General features: G+C 35.6%; 1 protein-coding gene across 1 annotated transcript in view; it reads left to right on the plus strand.

Annotated features, from left to right (window-relative positions):
* STIM2 (stromal interaction molecule 2) overlaps positions 1–22,795 on the plus strand; it is a 168,614-nt gene that overhangs the window by 94,494 nt on the left and 51,325 nt on the right. The window contains exon 3 of the mRNA XM_030832235.3: positions 10,778–10,892. Within this exon, the coding sequence (XP_030688095.2) occupies positions 10,778–10,892 (115 nt within the window). The remainder of the gene's footprint in view (positions 1–10,777; positions 10,893–22,795) is intronic.

The following is a 22,795-nucleotide window of genomic DNA, read 5'->3' on the forward strand; positions in this document are numbered from 1 at the left end:
GTGTGTGTGTGTGTGTGTATGCACACTTCTGTGTATTTGCACTTCTCTGCACTCTTCTTTTTCCTTTATCTAACTCTAATATGGAAGTATGCCTTTCCTTGAGTTCCCCCAAAGCTGAAACAAATTTTGGATGGCTTCATATCCTTTAGTTTTGATTAAAAGAATATATAGACAATAATATGCAGTTGGATAATTAGTTTATAAAGTCAATTTACCAGTTTGATTTTGTGGTTCCTTATATTTCTAATTCCCTATTTTTCTCTTGCTTTATTTCCCTATGTCAAAAGTCATCTTTGCTTATTACTGGTCATTAAATGAGTGTAGACTTTGGGTAATGAGTGCCGGATGGGGACTGGCAAGCTACAGAAGTTTTGTTACTTGAGGATTGTATATTTTAGGATGATTTTGGCTGCAAGTTATATAATATCTGAATTAAAGTAGCTTTACAAGTAGGAGTTTAGCATTTGAAAAGAAATTACCGTAAGTCTGTGACCAAATGGTTTCAAGGTTAGTTCAGAAGCTCAGTGATGTGTAGGACTCTGTGTTAGCTTTTTTTCATTTTCTTGGCTTCCTGCTCATGCTACAAAGCTCCAAGTTTTGTATATCCTCGCATGATAACATCAAGAGTGAGGAGATTGGAGGGCTGTTGTTTTGCCTTTATCTCAGTCTCTCTTTCTTTATCAGAGAGGAGTCCAGCACATATTCCCAGATGTAAATTAAGTATGTAATATTTCATAAAAGAAATACAGATGGTTAGTAAACATATGAGAATTTTAATCTCATTAAGGCTCTGGGAATGCCTGATTTAATTCTGTGTTGTTCTTGGAAATTATCAGACAGTGCCTTGATGAATCTAGCTAACACCTTCCTGCATTAGGATAGGAGTTAACAGATAGTATGAAAATGTACATCAGAAGCTCTGATTGATTTGTTATAATTTTGTTTTTTAATGTATTAGGCATGTAACAGAGCTTCTAGTCAGCATGAAAAAATATACAAGGTAATCATACTCAGTGAACATAATTTTATTAAGTATCAGATTTATTAAATGTAAGCTCTTTTTTTAAGGATAAATAGACCTTATTTTAAATTTTACCATGGTAGTCCCATAATTTGTTTAATAATTCTCCTAATTATTGGCAGCTTGGGTGTTCTCAAATTTTTATTGTTGGTTAAACGATATTGCAATGAAAGTTCTTGACCTTTTTTATAGTTTTGGGAGTGTTGCTGTAGGATAAATTCTGAAAAGTGGAAATTCTGAGGTAAAAGCAATGAGCATTTAACATTTTAATTGATTTGCTAAAATTATCCTCCAAAAGTATTGTGCTAGTTTGTACTCCCACAGAGGTATGAATGTGCCATTTCCTACACATCCTGTACAGGCTTTGTGTTTTTTTCCACCAGCTTGAGGTATAATTGACTTACAATAAATTGCATATATTTTTCCCATGTAGTTACATTTCCAGCAATCTTTCTTCTGCTTATAGGGCTTTTTTTTTTTTTTTTTTTGCGGTACACGGGCCTCTCACTGTTGTGGCCTCTCCCGTCACGGAGCACAGGCTCCGGACGCGCAGGCCCTGCGGCCATGGCCCACGGGCCCAGCTGCTCCGCGGCATGTGGGATCCTCCCGGACCAGGGCACGAACCCGCGTCCCCTGCGTCGGCAGGCGGACTCTCAACCACTGCGCCACCAGGGAAGCCCTGCTTATAGGGCTTTAAAAACATTTCTAGTGGTACAGGACTTCTTGTCTGAACAAACTCTTCTGGTGTTTGTATATATGAAAAAGTTTTTATTTTGCCTTCATTTTTGAAAGGTGCTTTTGCTAGGTAAGAATTGTAGGTTAACAAGTTGTTTGTTTTTTTCCCATACTTTAAATATGCTGCTGAAGTATTCCTTGGGTTGTATTGTATATGATGAAAAGTCTGCTGTCCTCCTTTTCTTTCCCCTATACTTAATGTGCCTTTTTTCCCCTCTTCTAGATGCTTTTAAGATAGTCTGTTTATCCCTCATTTAAAGCTGTTTGACTGTCATGTGGATTGGTGTAGTTTGTGTCTCTTGTCTTGAGGTTTATTGATCTTATGGAATCTATAGGGTTCATAGTTTTAATAAAATTTGGAAAAATTATAGCCATCATTTCTTCCAATAAGATTTTTTGTCACTCTTTCTTGGTTCCTCAGGGACTCCAATTACAACTGTGTTAGGCTGCTTGAAGTAGACCCACGGCTCATTATCCAATTTGGATAGTTTTTGTTTTTTTTTTAAATAGAGTTTTTTGGCTGCGTTGGGTCTTAGTTGCTGCGCGCAGGCTTTCTCTCATTGTGGCGAGCAGGGGCTACTCTTTGTTATGGTGTGCGGGCTTCTCATCGTGGTGGCTTCTCTTGTTGCAGAGGACAGGCTCTAGACATGCGGGCTTCAGTAGTTGTGGCATGTGGGCTCAGTAGTTGTGTCTCACTGGCTCTAGAGCGCAGGCTCAGTAGTTGTGGCGCACGGGCTTTGTTGCTCTGTGGTGTGTAGGATCTTCCTGGACCAGGGCTTGAACCCGTGTCCCCTGCATTGGCAGGCTGATTCTTAACCACAGTGCCACCAGGAAAGTCCCTGGATAGTTTCTAATGCTTATTGTATTTAAGTTTGCTAATATTAGTCTGCCATGTTTAATCTGTCATTAATCTCATTTAGTGTATTTTTCATCTCATTCATTGTAGTTTTCATGTTTAGAATTTTGATTTGGGTCTTTAGAAAAGAACTTTAAACATGTCTCAATTAACATGCTTAATATTTACCCTAACTTAAATATCTAGAATATAATTGCAGTAGTTATTTTAATATGTTTATTTACTAATTCTCTCATCTGTGCCATTTTTGGACTGGTTTTAATTGATTTTTATCCTAATTTGAGGTTGTATTTTTCTGTATCTTTGCATGTCTGGTAATTTTTCAGGGGGTGCCAGACATCGTAGATTTTACCTTGTTGGGTGTGGGTATTTCTAGTTATTCCTATAAATGTTCTTAAGCTTTGTTCTAGGACAGGTTTAAGTTACTTGGGAACAGTTTAATCCCTTTGGCTGGTACTTATAAGCTTTTTAGACAAGACCAATGTGGAGCTTAGTCTAAGGTTAATATTCCCTAGTACTGAGGCAAAACCCTTTTTAGTGTTCTACCGGGTGACACACAAATTATGGTTTTCTACTCTGTTTTGTAGGAATAAGCACCATTCCCTGCCCTGTGAAATCTTCAGGGATTGTTTTCACTAATTCTTTTGCATGTCTTTTTTCTTTGGCTTGCTGTAGCTTCCTTGCATGCATGAGCTGATCGGTAGTCAGCTAAAGACTCAAGGCACTCTTTCTAGATATCCAGGCTTCTCCCTCTGTGCAGCTTACTCTTCTCTGGTACTTAGTCCTGTATTCTCTACCCTCCCTTAGTCTCCTCAGCCTTTCAGTTCCATCTCTTCAACTCAGGACTGCCAGTCTCTGCCTGGGTTCTCTCTTCCTGCACCTTGTTCTGGAAGTTCTCTCCAGGAACTAATTTAGGGCAGCCATAGGGCATACTTTGTTTGTTTCCTGTCTCTCAGAGATCACTGTAATTTGTTGCCTAGTGTTCAATGTCTTGAAAGCTGGTGTTCCTTACATTTTGTATGGGTTTTCAGTTGTTTTGGGGGAGGATGGTACATCTGGTCTCTATAATTTCATCTGTGGCTGGAAATGTAAGTTCTGACTTACTAAATTTTCGCCAAAAAAAACAGAAGGAGATTTTTTGTTTGTTATGTCTTGAATGCTTATCACTACTTAAAGTGAAATTTCACATATTTGTGTTAAATTTGAGTGACTTACTTTATATATATTACTGATGTTATGCTGATTGGATATAAGTTTAATTTATGTGATCTTACGAGTATTGATCACACACAAATTCATGGATAGCAGAAAGACATGTATGTAGGTATTTGGGTGTTCAGAGTTCTGGAATCTGAGACCAAATCCTAATGGTAGGTTTTGGCAGAGGAAACTAAGGCCAAAACTTGACTTTGGTCTATCTCTAGTTGGCACGGTACCTACCTGTTTTAACTCAAGTATGTATTTTCACCATATATTTGTAAAGCTATGCTCTCTTTTTTATCATTATAACTTTGTGAGATATCTTTTACCTTTTATTTTCCAAATGAGAACACAGAAGGTAAGTCATTTTGACTCTTTTGTGTTCTTTTTAATGACAGTACAGTGCTATTTTTCTTTTTTAAACTAGTGGGCAGACTGATGGAATCATGGGTAATTTTGTTAGAGATTTTTGGATTATGATCAATAATAATCTTGAAGAATAACCATGATATAGGTCATGCCTTGGTTTCTGTAAAACAAATGGCAGGCCGACTTCAGTTGATAAAAACATTGTGTTTTACAAGTTTCTTTGTAAATTAGTTGTTTGACTCTGACCATGGGTCATCTCTCTGTCTATTAACTGATCCATCAATTGCACCAGTGTCATAAATAATGGTTAAGTTCTACAATTAGCTTAAAAAAGGCTATGGTCTAGCTTAAATGGTGTTGACAGTAATTGTGGAACCAGTTGAACCCTGAGCTGTTCAGAGAACAGGATCCTAAGGAGGTCATCATTGGATTTATTATTGCAGGTAAACTGGGGATTGACTGGTGGTTTTTTGATGTTGGAAGCTCAGGGAATGGGATTAAGGGCTGAAATGGTACTATGGCAACACTGCAAGGAGTTACCCTGGTGGGAGATGGAGCAGAAATGTAAAGTTATGCTTGTATTAAAATGGAGAAACTATCCAAATCAGCCTGAATTTTTCATTAAGCGTATAATTTAGATGTTTGAATTTAGGATCTGAAGAAAATTTTTTCAGATGTTAAATAATTATACTGTTTTTTTTCATTCTTAACTTTCGTGAAAACATATACCAGTTTGCCTGTGTTCTCTTGTGTTTTTGTCATCATCCATCTTAGATGGTAAGATCAAAGTTATTAAAACAAGGAATGTGTTAGTATACTAGAAGTAGCTCACACTTTTGAGTGTTTACTATATACCAGGCACTGTTCTTTACACATCATATGAAATAAATTAATTTTCACAACGCTTTGACGTATGACTTTTATTACCATTTTGCTGATGAGAAAACAGGAGCACAGAGCATAAAGTAATTTACTTAAGGTCATTTGACAAATAGTAGATTTGGGATATCTGTGTGGTCTGGAGACTGGATCTGTGTTCTCAGTCACTGTGCTGTTTGTTTTAACAATTTTGGAATGACGAGAGAAACATAGGCAGCTCATGCTTAATTGTTAATGTTATCATTTCTGAGAGTTTGGGAATCAATTTTTACAGAATATCCAGGTTAGGATGATGGTGAAGAACTTACGTTTTAGAATTATTTAGAATTTACTTTCACTATTAGGTCTTCTAAATAGCTATATACAAAATAGAATAAATTGTTAACCCTCTCATTGCCTTAGCTTTTTCATTTTTAAAAGTTGAGATTAACAGTAGTTACCTTTCTTGTTAAGCATTCTTTCCCCTCTGAAGCATTATGCTAAGCTATTTTAGTATTATTTTCAAGACAGGAAGACCCTGGAATTGTTTTCAAGGAACACATCTGCTTTGACTGACTCACATATCAGACCTTGGATGATAGGTGTTGTTTTGATGACAGGTGTCCTTTGGGAAAGTCTCTGCTTACATTGTCAGTGAAAAGACTGTGGTTTTCCTCTCCATCTCTGTGTTACGTATTTTGTTTCAGAATATGTGAAATGGTACTTTAAGAGTATTGGGCAATCTTTTCTTCATAAATGTCTAAGTTCCCCAAAATGTGTATTAAACCTACCAATATAGTTGGGGTGAAACTCATTTATTTAGGTTTTAAACTTCAGCAGTAATAACACTGATATATAAAAACCAATTATTTTGGTTCGAAACATTTTTATTGTCTAATACTTCTGTGCACTATGAACGCATTTTTAATTTAAACTTTTTCATAACCATATGTAATGGGCAATTTTATTTTCCTCACTGTACAGAGGAGAAATATGAGGCTAGAGAGAACGTAAGTAGTGAAGTCAGATTTTGAATACAGTCTGTCGCTTCCAGAGTCTGAGTGCTTAACTGTGATGATAAATCACCTCTCCTGGGTTTTGAGGTCTTAAAATTGTGTATTTAAAAATAAAAGAGGAAAGACAGATTTATCATTGTTACATCATGGCAATCAGGACAAGAATTGTATAGCCCAGGCCTCCGGAGTAACTGAGACTGGAAAGTCATTGGGAACCGAGGCAGTTCTGTTGCTGTATCTTTCTGTGTGCTCACTCCTATCTCTTTTATTATTTTCTCTTTCTGCATATTGGCTTCCTCCATTCTCCTCACCACCTGGCCCACCTTGACTGCTCATAAAATGGTACCTTCAACACAAGTGTCTTTACTACCTTGAAAATCCAGAACCTTGGCCAAGTGACGCAGCTTTTCATGATCTGATTTGTAGTTTCCTGTGAGATAGAATTTTGTCATCCTGGTCAGGCTCTGGATTATTTTCTTCTGGGTCGAGTGTCTGTCCTTTGGTCACATAGCTGTGGCGGGGGTGATAGGTTGAGGGAGGGGACACATTCAGGGATCTACACTAATGTTGGTAGGTAGTTCTCAGGGAAAGAGGTAGAGGCTGAATAGAGTCCCAAAATATGTCTTTATTAATATGTATCAGATTTTATTAAGCAGTATCATAAAAATACACAATACAAATATCAGTACAAATGCAATAAATAGCATAAAAATAAAACAATAAAAGTAAATACAACAAAATAATGCACAAATACAAAATATAAATACAAATATAAAATGCAAAATAATATGTATGTTACAGGTACAAGGAACTGAAATCAGTCTTTCAAAAGGTGACTTCCTGTAAGGTTGTGACAGTCAAGGAAAGACTGATGAACTGTTCTCAATTGAAGGAGACTAAAGGGACATGTGGACTAAATTTAACACATGGTCCTAGATTGAATCCTTTTGCTACAAAGAATATCATTGGGGCAACTGCACATACGGAATATGTTCTGTGGATTAAATAGTAGGGAATATAGAGTATCAGTGTTAATTTCCTAATTTTTGTGGTCATACCATCACTATATAGGATGACATCATGTTTATAGGAAAACATGCTGAATTATTCAGTGATAATGGGACAACATGCCTGCAACTTATTCCCAAGTGATTCAGCTGGGGGGAAAAAGCTTTTTGTTTATTCTGCAGCCTTTGAAAATATTTCAAAATAAAAAGTAAAAAAGAAAAAAACTAACTTCTTTAAACTGGATATGTAATTTCTTTAATGGTACCAGAAGAATTTATATAAAAGAATCCTCTGGGTAAATGTTTTTGAAAAGAATATTCAATAGTCATTCATTTATTGAGCATTCCTTTATTTGTATTGTCAGTGCAGACTTTCCTGCAGTAGGTTTGCATAATTGGATATGTTTACTAAGGAACTCTACATTGTTTGCTGTACGTTATTTGAAGATTTACTTCATGGGATTTCAGATTCTATTTTCAGATTTCTTAATTCACAGATTTTAATGAATAAGAAGTATTTATAATTTGCTCATGCATTTTCAGTTATTGGTGACTCTTTTTAAAATGTCTCTACTAGCCTCCCCCATTTCTAAAATCTACAATTTCCTGTGAAGTTATAAAGTGTGAGCAGTCAGAATTGTCTGCTCCTTTGTAGGATATTGGGAAAATGGTTTAATGGAAGCTAATGGTTTGTATTGTATTTGGTTTAAGTATTTTCCAACTCAGTGTCAACATAAAGTAATTCTAATTATGGTGCTTTCTAGTCATATTTTATGATCAAAATGTTGAAGATATATTAGATATAGAGTATACTTTTGTTATATGAATATACTTTTATTTTGAGGGTTATATTTTATTTTATTTTATTTATTTATTTTTTTTGTGCTATGCGGGCCTCTCACTGTTGGGGCCTCTCCCGTTGCGGAGCACAGGCTCCGGACGCGCAGGCTCAGCGGCCATGGCTCATGGGCCTAGCCACTCTGCGGCATGTGGGATCTTCCCAGACTGGGGCACAAACCCGTGTCCCCTGCATCGGCAGGCGGACTCTCAACCACTGCGCCACCAGGGAAGCCCTCGAGGGTCATATTTTAAAACAGAAGTATGTATTAATTTTTGAATGATAATTCCAGAGAAAACATAATTCAGTGTATTTATTCAGTTTACGCTCAACTTTCTTAGGAGTCAGTTCTTTTATAGCAGATGTACTATAGATATCTTTATAAGCTTTTTAAATTGTCTTTTTTATATTTTAATTATTTTGTTAAGCACATATTTTGATAGATATCTATACACTCATTCTAGGCTTTCTAGAGTAATTCAGTAGCTAGAAAGCCACACCTAGTTTATATATGGTAATTAGCTTTATTTTCTGAAATATGTTGATCCTAAAGCCACAGAACTCTACTTCTGGGCTCTTTGTGTTCACGTGGTAAAAAGAATTTCCTAGGACATTGTTTTTTTAATGTGTCACATAAATGAAGCAGTTGCCATTTGTTCCAACTGACTGGACCATTTCCAAGACAGGCTTCCTCTCTGCTCTGTCAATCATCATGTTTTTCATTCTAGAATTTCTCTCTAACTCTTGGATCTCTTCCAAGATAGGGGCAATTTCTGAGCATCTCAGTGGCAGATATTTTCCAGGTATATCTACAGGTTTCAAAAAATGTCAGTCAGAAGAGGAAGAGGGATGGGCAGAAATAGGGAAATAGAAAATGGGAAATAGAAATAGACAGGAGGAGTGGAGGCAGTGAGGCAGGTCCCTTTAAAAATAACTTTAAAAAAGGACATTTAGGGGCTTCCCTGGTGGTGCAGTGGTTGAGAATCTGCCTGCCAGTGCAGGGGACACGGGTTCGAGCACTGGTCCAGGAAGATCCCACATGCTGTGGAGCAACGAAGCCCGTGCGCCACAACTGCTGAGCCTGCGCTCTAGAGCCCACGAGCAACAACTACTGAAGCCTGTGTGCCTAGAGCCAGTGCTTCACAACAAGAGAAGCCACCGAAATGAGAAGCCTGTGCACCACAGCGAAGAGTAACCCCCGCTCGCCGCAACTAGAGAAAGTCAGTGCACAGCAGCGAAGACCCAACACAGCCAAAAATAAATAAATTTAAAAAAAAGTGGGGGCATTTAGGAAAAAAAAGAGTAAGGCATTGTTTAGAACAATATAATATACAAGTGCTAAAGTGGGCCTTCTAGATTAGTGCTTTCCAGATTACCTCTATGGTGAAGAACCAGATATTTTGTTACCAGTTCATTATGGATAGGACCTACATGGCAAGTAAATTTACCTCATGCTTGGGGTCAAATTCCTTGAAAGCATTGTCTAATTGCTATAAAGGTTTCTAAATTCTGAAATTTCTTCATTTCTGTGTATATTCTACACCAGTGTCAGTTTGCTGACTGACACTAGTCTGCTGACCACATGCAGAGTAGTGGTTTTTCCTAAAACTTTGTTTCTTCATTTGTACCCAAGGTTATTTAGCTTAGAAAAGTGAAATGATTTTCTCTATATTTCTCTACAGCTATTAAAGTTTTCTTTTTTAGTTTCAGTAGAGAACAGCTCTACTCAAAAGTAAAATTTGGTCTTTTGTTTGAGGGTGATGTTCATTGTCAGTATATAAAAGTCAGAAAAATATGCCTCTAGGGTTTGGAGCTCTAAGAGATTTCTACTTTCTGCATTATGGATTTCTGAAATAAGCTTTTGTATGATCTTATAATTTTGGAATCAGAAAAAAAAATTAATAAAGATACCAAATAAAACAATACCAAAGCAAGAAAGATCAGAAATATTGAGGTAGAAAAAGCATAATAATTTATAAAAACTATTAGTTTTATATAATTAGAGTATTGGGTTGATTTGGGGAAAGTGTCAAGAGTTAAAGCCTAAAAGATTGTCAGGGACAAGATTGGGAAATGGTATGTAATTCTTAAAAAGTTAGCTTTTTATTTGCTAGACAGTGAAGGGCAGTTGGAGAATTTTATATAATGAAGCAATACAGAGTAGGTTGGTTTTTAGCAAAGAAAATTTTTAGTGTTTTCTCTCTGTATATACTTTAAAGTAAGATTAATAGAGGATCTACTTCAGTTTTGTAAAATACTTTAGTTCTAAACACTGTAATCATGTCTTTCAACTATAAGTAATGACTTAAAAGGTAGAAGAACAGAAATACGATGCAGTAATTGAGGTTAGTATTTAGTGTGTTCTGAAATACCCCTGTCATTAAGTATTTGGTAAAAATGTATAATAATTGAGGCAGTACATTATGCTGTTGAGTGTAACCAAACTGCTTGGGTTGGAATCTCAGCTCTGACATTCATTATTTTTTCAACCTTAGGCAAATTACTTAACCTCTTTGGGCCTTGGTTTTCTTATCTATAAAATGGCAATACATAATACTTTCCTTATAGAACTGCCATGAAGTTAAATGACTGTGTGTGTGTGTAGATATGACATATTTATTATATAATGTGCAATAGGACCTGATAAATAATGAGTTAAATAAGTACTTCTACTGCTGCTGCTGTTGTTATGATTAGAAGACATCTCATTAAATAAATTTTATAAACATTTAAGAATGTGCGTATAAAATACCAAACATGCACCAGTTATGATCAGAAAATTACCAGCTGCTGTATTTCACATTTTACTTTCTTCTGTTTGTAGAGAATAAAATAGTGAATTTAAGTATACTTAACTTAGTGTTTTCTCTTTTATAGTTTATCAGAGAAGATATGAAATATAAAGATGCTACTAATAAACACAGCCATCTGCACAGAGAAGACAAGCATATAACTGTTGAGGATTTATGGAAACGATGGAAAACATCAGAAGGTAAGACTGTTTTAGTGATCTGAATCCCTGAGCTGCTTTTCTCGCTAATTGCATATGATTTACAAACAAATCAAAATAACATTTCTGTGAGGATATTTATATTTTAGTAAATAATTGTTCCATTTTTTATTTTGAAATATGATTTTAATTTTTCTTAGGATTTATTAAAGGTCAGCCTGTTTTCAGATAATTTGATACCTTATACTAGAATAAATAAGGTAACGCACGTCTGAGAGCTTAAAGTTGTAGAGCATTGTTTCATCTGTTAAATGGCATTATTAGAAAAGGTTTGTCAAATAAACATGTGGATCCCAAAGTTTAATTTTTTTTTAAATTTATTTAATTAATTTATTTTTGGCTGTGTTGGGTCTTCGTTGCTGTGCGTGGGCTTTTTCTAGTTGCGGCAAGCAGGGGCTACTCTTCGTTGTGCTGTGCGGGCTTCTCACTGCGGTGGTTTCTCTTGTTGTGGAGCACGGGCTCTAGGCGCACGGGCTTCAGTAGTTGTGGCACGTGGGCTCAGTAGTTGTGGTGCACGGCTTAGTTGCTCTGTGGCATGTGGGATCTTCCCAGACCAGGGCTCAAACCCGTGTCCTCTGCATTGGCAGGCGGATTCTTAACCATTGTGCCACCAAGGAGGCCCCACCAAAGTTTTTTTTTAATTACGGAGAACAGTTCCTAAAGTCTTTAGAAGGCAAAGTCTGCTGATGATAAAGACTGCATGATACAGTTGTGTAATTTATATTTTATTCCTTTTTCTACCCTTAAGTCCTCAAGCTGTCTTACGGATAGTAATTTTTTAGGGCAGGAAAAGTGTATGGCCTAAAACCTCAACTTGATCCCCAATTGTAGAAAGCTACATAAAAAAAAAAAGTCTTTTTTTTTTCTTTTTCTTTTTTTAGTGACAGTGTCAAACAAAATGTCTTTTTCCTAATGTTTCTATTCTTTTGTCAAAGTCAAGCAATTATATTGTAGCATATATTTTTCTCTGCCAGTTTGAGTAGTGAAATGAAATTAAAAAGAATGTGGGACAGATTACCAAGTAGGAGTTATGAAAAAATAACAAAGTTTACTAGACTGTCAGTGGTAACATTTGGAAATGAGAAAATACAGGAAACTATTCCATCAACTCAGTGTTATTATTAATATAGAAGAAGGTTTGCATGGGAGGGGAGGGATAAACTGGGAAATTGGGATTGACATATACACACTACTATGTATAAAATAGATAACTAATAAGGACCTACTGTATAGCACAGGGAACTCTACTCAGTACTCTGTAATGACCTATATGGGAGAAGAATCCAAAAAAAGAGTGGATATATGTATATGAAAACTGATTCACTTTGCTCTACACGTGAAACTAACGCAACATTGTAAATCAACTATACTTCAATAAACATTTTTTTAAAAAAAGGTGTTCTTATGGTTTTGTTTTCACTTTCTGAAAGAGGCATCTGATGAAATACTCCGGGAAGAAGAAAAAGAAAGAAGGAAAAAAATACCACTGACTTTAATGAAAGATACATAGACTTAAAAAAACCGTCTCCATTTCCTTTCCCCGTATTATTTTAAAGTAATATGAACTTGGGTAGGAATAGAAATAAATAATGAGTATACTTATTTATTTAATAAGTATAATATACTTAATTATTTAATAAATAAATGAGTATAAGTTTCATGGGGGAAAGTGCTAGAATGGTCAAAAACTCAGTAAGACTATTTATATGAGATATCTCAGCAATATGTAGATATTAGTAAAGGACTTGGAGATCCAATGGAGTCTGTTGCCACTAGTATATTCTAGATTTGGAGTTTGTGGTAAGCTGAATGGAGCCCACAAAACTAACTACGTTTGAATGAAGGAAAAAAAAAGATTTGACCACTTCTCACCACCTGTTGTGCTACCACCCTGGTTCAGCCCTCATCCCTTTCCTGGATAATTGTGGTAGCTGCCTGAGGGTATCCTTCTGTATACTTGTGCTCTTTTGAAATTTGTTCTTCACTTAGCAGAGTAATCTATTTAAGATATAAATCAAATTTGCTCAATACCCTGTAATGGCTCAGAGTAAAAGTTAAAATCTTTACAAAGATCTGTAAGGCTCTACATGATCTGTCCTCTCCTGTACCCTCCTCTCTTCCGTTTTCTGTCTTTTCCATTTCTCTCACTCAATGTGCTCTGCCCAGATGGAATCCTTGCTGCAGGAATGCAGATGTCCTCCTGGCTAATTCGTTATCTCTTTTTCGGGCTCTTCTCTCCTTGAGGCCTACCCTGACCACTCTATTTAAAATTGCAAATTGTAAACCACGTGCCCCTGCCCCCCTCTTGGTCATTTGGCACCCTTGTTGATCCCTCTTACTTAGCTTCACACTTTCTTTACCCCATGTCAGGAATCAGCTTCTAAGTTATAATATAATTGACTTATTTGTTATGTTTGTCTCCCTTCTGTCCCCTACCCCTGAAAATGTTAGCCTCAGAAAGCGGGGTGGGGGGAGGTCTTTGTCTATTTTGTTTATTACTGTGTCCCAAATTCAAGGGGATTCTGTACTTAAACCCCATTTTGATTTCCCACCCTGGTGAGTTTTGTGGGATCTTTTGTGATTTATGAAAATGTATGTTTGTTTTCAGCTTAAGGTCTTTTCAAGTTAAATAGCTTCTTAAGTCTCTTTTTTCCTAGGCTTTCACCTTAATTTCCACCCCCTAAGATTTTACCATTATGGTGATGAGATGATTTCCCCCTAAGCCTTCAGAGTTGGCCTAAATTATCTGCTTTATGCTTCCTTTTCTCCAAACCCCAGTCTCTCACATAACCTTCTTAGGGGATTAGGGCTTGGGAGGAAGTATTTTAGGGCTCCTACTAAAACAGCTGCATGGGAGGGAAGAGAGAGGAGTTGAGTGAAATAAACCTCTACTAGAAGCTTTATGGTGACCTGATTGATTTTCTCAGTGTCATTTTTCTCAATTGATTTTACCATGTCATAGTCTTTTAATTTATTACAGCCTTCATGTAAAAAGGCAGAGCATTGTTGTTAGATCAGTGGTTTTTAAATCATAGCCTGACAAGCCCCGGGTTTCCTGGAGGTATCTCAGGGACAGGGATAAATGGGTAGAGTTCTGCTTTTATCTGGTATATTCTGTTTCTGTTTAAGATTTCTCTTGAGAAACAAAAAGTAATTCTTCTGAAAAGGTTTGGAAATTGTTGATAAAGAGATTAGAATGCAATTATATGTAATTTAAGGTTGTTTAGTTGAATATGAATATAGGTACCTACACACATATATGCACTCACATGCATACACACACAAACATACAGTCATACTTTGCCCGTCATTGTTGTGTCTTCAGTGCCTGGAGCAATGCCTTATTTACTTTGATTTTCAGTAAAGATTTGTCTAATGAATTGAATGAATGAGTGTATAGTGGCCCATGAGCATTGCAGTCTCAGTAATTCAGTTCATACTTTGAGTACAGGCATTTCTGCCATAATGAAATATATGCACTCCTGGAAAACTTATGCTTTGCAAAATTATGAACTTAAAAATTAGAAGTTATGGGAAAAATCGGGGTTGGAGCAGACTACTGAAAACCTGTGCAATGTTGTAATCAGAGCACTAACAGTACTAATAAAACTACAGGTAAAAGCGTGTTAAATCCCTAATCAGTAAATACTGTAGTAGATATAGGACTTTACCTTAAAAAATAATTAAAGATAACTTATTAAAAGGAGGTATTAGGTAGGGTTGAAGTTGCTAAATTATGGAGACAAGGGCAATGTGCACAAAGATGAGAACTGAGCAACAAGCATTTCTAAGAGCCTGTGGCCAGATTGAGCTAAAAGGAAGAAGGAATGGTGAGCAGACATCATGTTCATAGCTTTGTTGTTCTGGTATGGAAGGACTAACGAACTCTCTGATAGGATTATACACAGAAGGTGGTGTTTGTGGTAGGCTGTGAGGGTTGACCAGGAGTTCTGGAAGGGGATAATGAGGTAGACCATAAATGGTAGCCCCCATATAGCTCCTCCTTCAGTTACCTGAAAATTTGCTAGAAATGGAAGTGTAGGTAGCATACTAAAGGAGACGTGTGGACTTTCAAGCTGTACAAATTTAAATCCTGGCCCTTCTGTTTATGAACATTAAGACATTTGGCATATTTAAAAATTCACTTGTAAAATGCAATTCTTGTGTGATTTAAATGAGTAGTGTAGTAAAAGTGCCTGGCATAATTCCTGGCAACACTCGATAGGCACTAAGTAAGTGTTGACTTACTTACCTTTGTAATAATGCTGAACGAACGAAAATGTTCAGCTCTATTTAAAGTTTTGTAAGGTTTTTGATTCAGTCTCTTAATATTCATCAATAAAATGAATAGATATATTAGACTACATACTCACCATTGTAGTGTGCAATTCTCTGGTTGGTAAAATGTACCTGAGATCTTTATGGAATATTGTCAGTGGGGAAAAAGTAAAGTTGTGTTCCTTAAAAATTGATACTGATCTCATATAGAAAAATTTCAGCATGACCTGAATGTACTTTTTGTGTGTGTGTGTAGAGAATGCTTGGTTAATTTGCACATGGCAACAGTCCAATACAAATGAAAGCTATTTAGAAAACTAGTATTAGATTTCAGACAGATTTTGATAAACTGGATCAGTTGTTAAAATTAATGAATGAGCAGTTAAATAGTAGCCAGCTACCTCATGAAGGAAAATATAGATAGAAAATTATTGGTTATGTATAAGATCTAGGGACCATAGTAGATTAAAAAACTGATTAAGTAATGTACTGTTTTTAAAAATGATAACTCATTAGGTTAAATAGTTATTTTAACATGTGACACTCATGAGGTAATCTTTCCATCCTGTTCAGCACAGGTCTTATCTTACCTAAGGTCATTGTGTAATTTTGGGCTTTACAGATTGAATAGACATCTGGAAAATTTGCTGAAGGTTTTTTATTATTATTATTATTGTTTATTGATTAGAAATTTAAAGGAACTGAAATTGTCTGAGAGAATGAAAGATGTCGGCCTTTAATGATGGATGTTTTGAAGTGTATATAAAGCCTAGCTAGAGATAAATGACTAAGAGTGTTTTCTTTCTGTTTAGGAAAGCAAAAATGTAAATGTTACATAAAGGAAATACAAACGAAAAGAATTCCTGACTATGGGTGTTAAATTTCTAAAAGTAAGGAAGATTATAACTATCTCCTTTGTATAGATCCTTGATATTCATAAGGATTTTCTTCTGGGTGTGAAAGTATAAATGGATCTCTAAATGTTGATAAAATCTATCTGCTTTTTCATGTGTATGTTGTTGGTTACAATGAGACTGGAATGAAAAAAATGTAAAAGGATCAGTGCACATTGCTTGACATTATCAGCAGAGTAACTCAAAATGTAGACCATTATAGATAAGGTAGCCATTATCTTTGTGGCGTCCATCAACACAATATTGTATGTACAGTAGTAGGCATAGCAGTCACTATGGTGACTGATATTCACTTATACAAGTAAGTATAAGATAAGGCCTTGTTTTTCCAGGAGTTTACGATATTGTTACATGTGCACAGATGAAATGTTAAATAACAGTACAGGAAGGTTTGATTAAATACTAGGTCAGTGGTTCTATTGTGGGAATTTAAGAGAATGAATAGATTTATTATGAGGAAGTCTTCATTAGGGAGGTGAATCTTCAGCAAGATTTTGAAAGAGAGAAAATTTTCTTAGAAGTGAGAAAGAGAGAGGGATATACATACAGGTTAGCACATTAAAATGAGTAAATGAATAGGTGTAATTCCAGACTTTAGTCCTAAATCCCTCAAATAAGCACAGTTTATAAGTCAGAAATGTAATTTTTTTTGTTTTTTTGTTTTTTTTTTTGGCCATACGCGGGCCTCTCACTGTTGTGGTCTCTCCTGTTGCGGAGCGCAGGCTCCGGATGCGCAGGCTCAGCGGCCATGGCTCACGGGCCCAGCCGCTCCGTGGCATGTGGGATCTTCCCGAACCGGGGCACGAACCCGTGTCCCCTGCATTGGCAGGCGGACTCTCAACCACTGCGCCACCAGGGAAGCACAGAAATGTAATTTTTTAGTGTACGACACAAGAATAAATCATTGTTTTAATATTTGTCTTTTGCTATTAACATGTAGTGCTTAACCTTTCTGTGTCTTGGTTTTGTCATCTGTTAGGGGTAAAGGTTATCTATTACATCAAAGTGTTGAGGATGACATGAATTTGTACATGTAAAGTGCTTAGACTAGTGCCTACTACATAGCAAATGCTCAATGACTGTCCGTTGTTACTATTTTTGTAAGGCAGGTGTGAAGGTGGCACATGGTGGGGATGTTGGAGACTAATATTTCTGAGTTGGGGAATAGTAGAAAATAGGGTTAGTTAGACAGGGAGTCCAGACTAGTGAGGCTTGATGTTTAAGTCTGATGAACTGCTTTAAGAATGACAAGTAAGATTCCACTGATACACCAGTGCTTACCAAATGATAGTGATTGCCTGGAGGACTGTATTAAGGATGCTTGATCTGTGCCTGGTCTCAGTAGCAAAGAAGGATATTACTGTAGAAATTACTGGTTGGCAATATTTACTACGTATGTGAGAGGTGGTGTAGTGTATTTTAACATTTTTATCATCCTTGCACTAAATATTAGGAGCTATTACAGCTTCTTGTTTTAGAAAGTCATATAATATGGAAGAGTTATAGGATGATGAATTCACTATAGGCAGGAAAATCAGCTGTGAGTTTAATGTAATGTGGATTTGAGTGGGAAGAATGAAAATACACAGATACTGAAGATACACAGCTGAAGAATATGTTTTCTGTCCTCCACCTGACTGTAGTCTATCATTGGAGAAAGTTCTGTTGACAAGTAATTAAAGGATGTGATACTATCTGTAATCAAGATAGGTAGTAGGCACTGTGGGTTAATAGAAAAAGAAGTATGTTAGTCTGCCTGCAGAAGTCAGGTAAGGCCAGAGGAGTTAGTTGTGTATAAAGGGACATTTACTTTTCTCACCTTTTGTCACCCTTCCCTGGGAAGGACTCTACTGGATTAATAGCTTTCAGGATATTTGTAATTAATATAGCACATTTTAAAAACACAAGGCACTTAATATGCTTCAAATGCTTATGCTGTTTTATTAGCCCAGATGTTTAACACTTTTCAACTTTTATACAATACTTTTAGTTCTAGGAGAAGCAGTTGTTAGCCATCTATAGAGGTGCTGGGTTTTCATTGTCCACAGAAAGTGGTTTATACAAGGGAAGGCCTGTCCTTGAGGTAGAGTCTGGTTTCAGAATGACAGATGTCATTATTTGCACCACTAACAAAAGTCTTTTGTTGTCAAAGTTTCTTTTATGTAGAGAGTAGTCGACATGAATGTATTGTTCATTTATTCTATCAACCAACATTTAAGTGTATTAACATGGGTTTTTTTCTATAACAGTAGCATAAATATTACTTGATCAGTTGGTAAATTGATCATTTTGCAAACACTGCTTTATATTAATCAGGATTGATTTTTGTACTTTGTATAAAGTATGTTTTTATTCCTTTTAATCAGATAGCTTTCTTTGTATTATATAATTATCCAAATGAATTCAGAGCACTCGCAATAAATTGCTAATCTTTCTTAATCTTATTCTATGTTAGTATTTCAGTCTTTCTGTACCCTTAATTTCAGATCTCTTCGTCAGGACTGTTTTGGTTTTTACTAGTTTAGTTGTCTTCTTTTCTCTCTCTTTCTCCTTCTCTTTTATTGTTGGCACTCTTCCTGTTTTACTTCAGGATACTTGACTTTTGGAGACTTAGGGTCATTGCATGTACTGATTTTCTGGGATTAATTATGACTTTTTAATCTATAGAAGATACTTGACTTTGAGATAGCTCTGTCTTCCTTTATAGTTCTTTCTTGGTTTTGTCCTGAAATAGAGACCACCTCTCAGAATAGGATGCAGCGACCGACTGCCTATTACATCTCTCTGTACTTTGGGCTTTAGAAAACTTGACAATTTCTATTCTGTGTGGACACATGAATTACATACATTGTGAGCCTTCATTTTTTCTCAAATAACAAAAACCCAACTTTTATATATTCATCATATGATGACACTTTTCTTATAATTTAAGGAAGTACTATTCTAAAATTGTGAATTTGCCTTATGGTTTTCTGTATACCTGAATTATTCTACATTTCTCCTCTGCTGTGTTCACAGACTCAAGGGATACCTCAAGTTTGGAGTACAGTAACAGAACCTTCTGCAGAAGGTAAAAATGAGGGCTGTCCACTTTTCACTGTGATGGACTATCTAGAAAACAATAGGCTTTCTTGAACATCTTATTGTCCTTTCCTCCCTTACCCCACCAACTGGGAACTAGTTCCACATGGATGTGTGTTAAATTTTGCTTTACTAATCCTTGGTTTGGCAAGGGGGTGGGTAGGAGAACTCTGGTTCAAGTTCTGGTTGTTAAAATATATGTTATTGCGGGAGATTCACTATATCAAATTCTGCTTTAGGTGGAACAAATATTTTGTTCCTGCTCTTTTGTATGAAGAACTTGTTCGTTGGTAATAATATTTTCCTCTTCAAAGATGGTCAGTTTTACAAAAATCTTTTCTCAAACAAATTTTATGCTTACTTGGGTCTTTTTTTCAGTTCCACTGAATATTACTTAGCAATTTAGAAGCAACTGTAATAGAAATAATGCAAATTACAATGAAAACAAAGATTTCACAGATACTAGATAACCATTTTGATTTGAATATGACGTATTTCTAAAAATTCATTTCTATAATTCTGAAACATGTATACACATAATCTGTTATATTACATATATAAATATGTCTCAGAGGGAATGTATGATTAAAACATAGGATAAATCACATAGCGTTTATATTAAGTCTTAAAAATCTTTTCACTCTGTGGATGGTTATGTATTCAGATAGAGTACAAAGTACAAATAATGTTTATTGTCTAACTTTCTCATCTGGTTAAGGTACTCTTAAATAATAGGTCCTTAATAAGCATTCCTCTAACATTTGGCCAGTCTTCTGTTTCTCTTTCGCTTTGCATCAGTGTGAGTTCTTCCGAGGTGTTGAAAATGGAGGACATTTACATAGTTTTGATTCAAAGTGTTTAAAATCAGCTGCTTACTTAAGTTATTAGTTTAAAACTAAGAGTCTAGATCAGTCTAACAAAATGAAACAGCAAATGTCAGTTGCATTGAAGGAAATTAAGTTTCTATTTCCATCATCAATTTTCTTTCCTTACCAGGTAATAGCTAAAAAAAAAAAAGTATAAAACAGGTGTTTATCACTAGGAACTTATGGCTGCTTAAAGGCTATGTTCTAAAACAGAAATAACAATATAGAGTTGTGATTCCCTCATATAAAGGTAACATAGAGTTATATGAATTAAGAGTTCACTAAGAGAAGGAAAAGGAAAGAGAATAGCCCCTTGGGAATACTGCTAATAAGACAAAAGCAAAGGATTAGCTAATGAAATAAATAATGGCCATCAGAGACATGGGAGGTGAATCAGGGAGGTGCACTTTCTTGAAAGTCTGTAGAGGAGAGTTTTCAGGAAGTGACGGATGGTTGTATAGTTGAGGGCGTAGTCCACCATATTGCAAAGTATCTGCTGAGAGCCCTCATGAAAAATCTTTTTTTAGTTCTCTGTAATAAGAATAGTTGTATTCCTGAGGGGATGATTTGTGACTGATTTTATTTCCTTCTTTGTCTACTTTTTGTAGCTTTTATTAAGGACCTCATTTATATTTTGTGCATGCTTTTAGTTTGATTTTATTTCTCTGGTCCATTGACATCCTTCACGTTTAATTCTCTTTATATTATATGAATCTTTGTAAGTCATTTCTTCTCTCTCTGTCTCTCTCACTGGGGGATAGAGAGAGGAGAGATGAAAAGTGGCCAGTAGTGCTAAATAGAGAAATACAGTGTATTGGAAAAAAGCCATTAGATATGACAAGAAGAAAATCATTGACCTACAGGATATCACTTTAAACATTGGTATGGGGAATTGACTCACATATACACACGGAATAAATCTTTAAAAAGATTTAAGTGGAAGCAACCCACATGTCCATCAACAGATAAATGGATAAACAAAACGTGATATACAATGGAGTATTATTCAGTCTTAAAAAGTAAGGAAATTCTTCCATATGTTACGACATGGATGAACCTTGAAGACATTATGCTAAGTGAAATAAGTCAGTCACAAAAAGGCAAATACAGTATGATTCTGCTTATATGAGATACCTAGAATAGTCAAAATCATAGAGACAGTAGAGTAGTGGTTGCCAGGGGCTAGGGGAAGGGGAATGGGGAGTTATTGGTTAATTGGTACAGAGTGTCCATTTTGCAAGATGAAGAGAGTTGTAGAGTTGGATGGTGGTGATGGTTACACAACAATATGAATACTTAATACCATTGAACTATACACTTAAAAATGGTTAAGATGGTAAATTTTATGTTATACGTATTTTGCCACAATAAAAAATGATTTAAGAGAATGAGTAGATAGGAAGTAGATATATGGGTAATCCCCTATTTAAGGGGTAGGCAAGAAAATGGAGGAAATTGAATGGTAGTTACAAATAGGTAGTATGATCAAGTAAAGGGTTTTCTTAAGAACTGGTAGATCTGATTATGCTTAAAGAAAAAGAGAAGTACTCTACTGACATTTTAAAAAGTTGAACATCTAAAAAAATTTTCATTTCAGCAAGGATTTTGTTCAAAAAGTACTACCACTATGTATAAGAGTTGGAGGTTGGGATTACATCTTATTACATCTTAATGTAATAAATGTCAGTATTTATTTTCTTTCTGGATAATTATGTTGGTTATGGATTGAAAAGATATTGTTAGGTTAATAAAAAATGAATTTAAGCTAAGACAGGCAAGAAACTAGTTGACAGAATAATTCTTCATTGCTAGATGGCACTATCACTAGCCATTTTCAAATCCTTTGCAGAATTTACTTCTCGTGAAGAACTTGAGTGACAGTTCTTTGCCTTGAACGTTTTGGAAGGGGATAGAGGTGGCCTAGGAAAAGGGGAAATGGGAGGGTGAGTAATTAGAAAGGGGAGGCCCAAGAAATTCTTTACCCTTTACATATGCTTATTTGGTTTCTGAATTATATATTGTAAGAATATAGAATTCTAACATCCTTATTTTCCATGTTTTGACCAGTACCAAATATTTTGTGGCAGAATTTTAACGATAGTGCTACAGCTCTACTACAATGAATAATAATAGGTTTCTGTGTGCTAGCTGCATACCCACTGATCCAGAGCCTGTGACCTTAGCAAAGGTAAGCATATCCCAGATTGCAGTGTGAGATAGTTGAAGATTGATCTGCTTTGGTAGTTGTTTAAATTTCTCTCATCTGTTTTTAATGAGCATGCTCAATTGCATGAATCTGACCATGACTTTACACTGCATTCTCTTTTAGATGTGTTATTGGAAGCTTTTGAAAAAAAGGGAAGCTTAAGTTTTAAGTTAGTGGATATATGTTTTAGGACTGTGTCTAGATTCTTTGAGTGTTTTTCAGTAATGCCCCAAAAGTAATCACTCTAGTTTCTAATGGAACCTGCACTATATTAAGTACTGGAGGCTGAATTTATCACAAAACTAAACACTTAATAAGTTACTGTGCATAACTGATTGTTCAACATGCTTTGTTGATTGGCTTGAAATTACAGTATACTATGTCTTCTTTTTTTTTTTTTTTTTACTACAGAGCTTTATTTTAAAGTTTGAGCAGTTTGTATGTCTTAATAAGTCTTTTTTTAGTGGCAGAAGATAAAGAGAGAGACTCAAGTTACTTCAAGTAATGGGAAATTTGTTGCAAGGATACTCTGTCATCAAT

The sequence above is a fragment of the Globicephala melas genome, chromosome 5, assembly GCF_963455315.2.
Source record: "Globicephala melas chromosome 5, mGloMel1.2, whole genome shotgun sequence".
NCBI classification, from domain to species: domain Eukaryota; kingdom Metazoa; phylum Chordata; class Mammalia; order Artiodactyla; family Delphinidae; genus Globicephala; species Globicephala melas.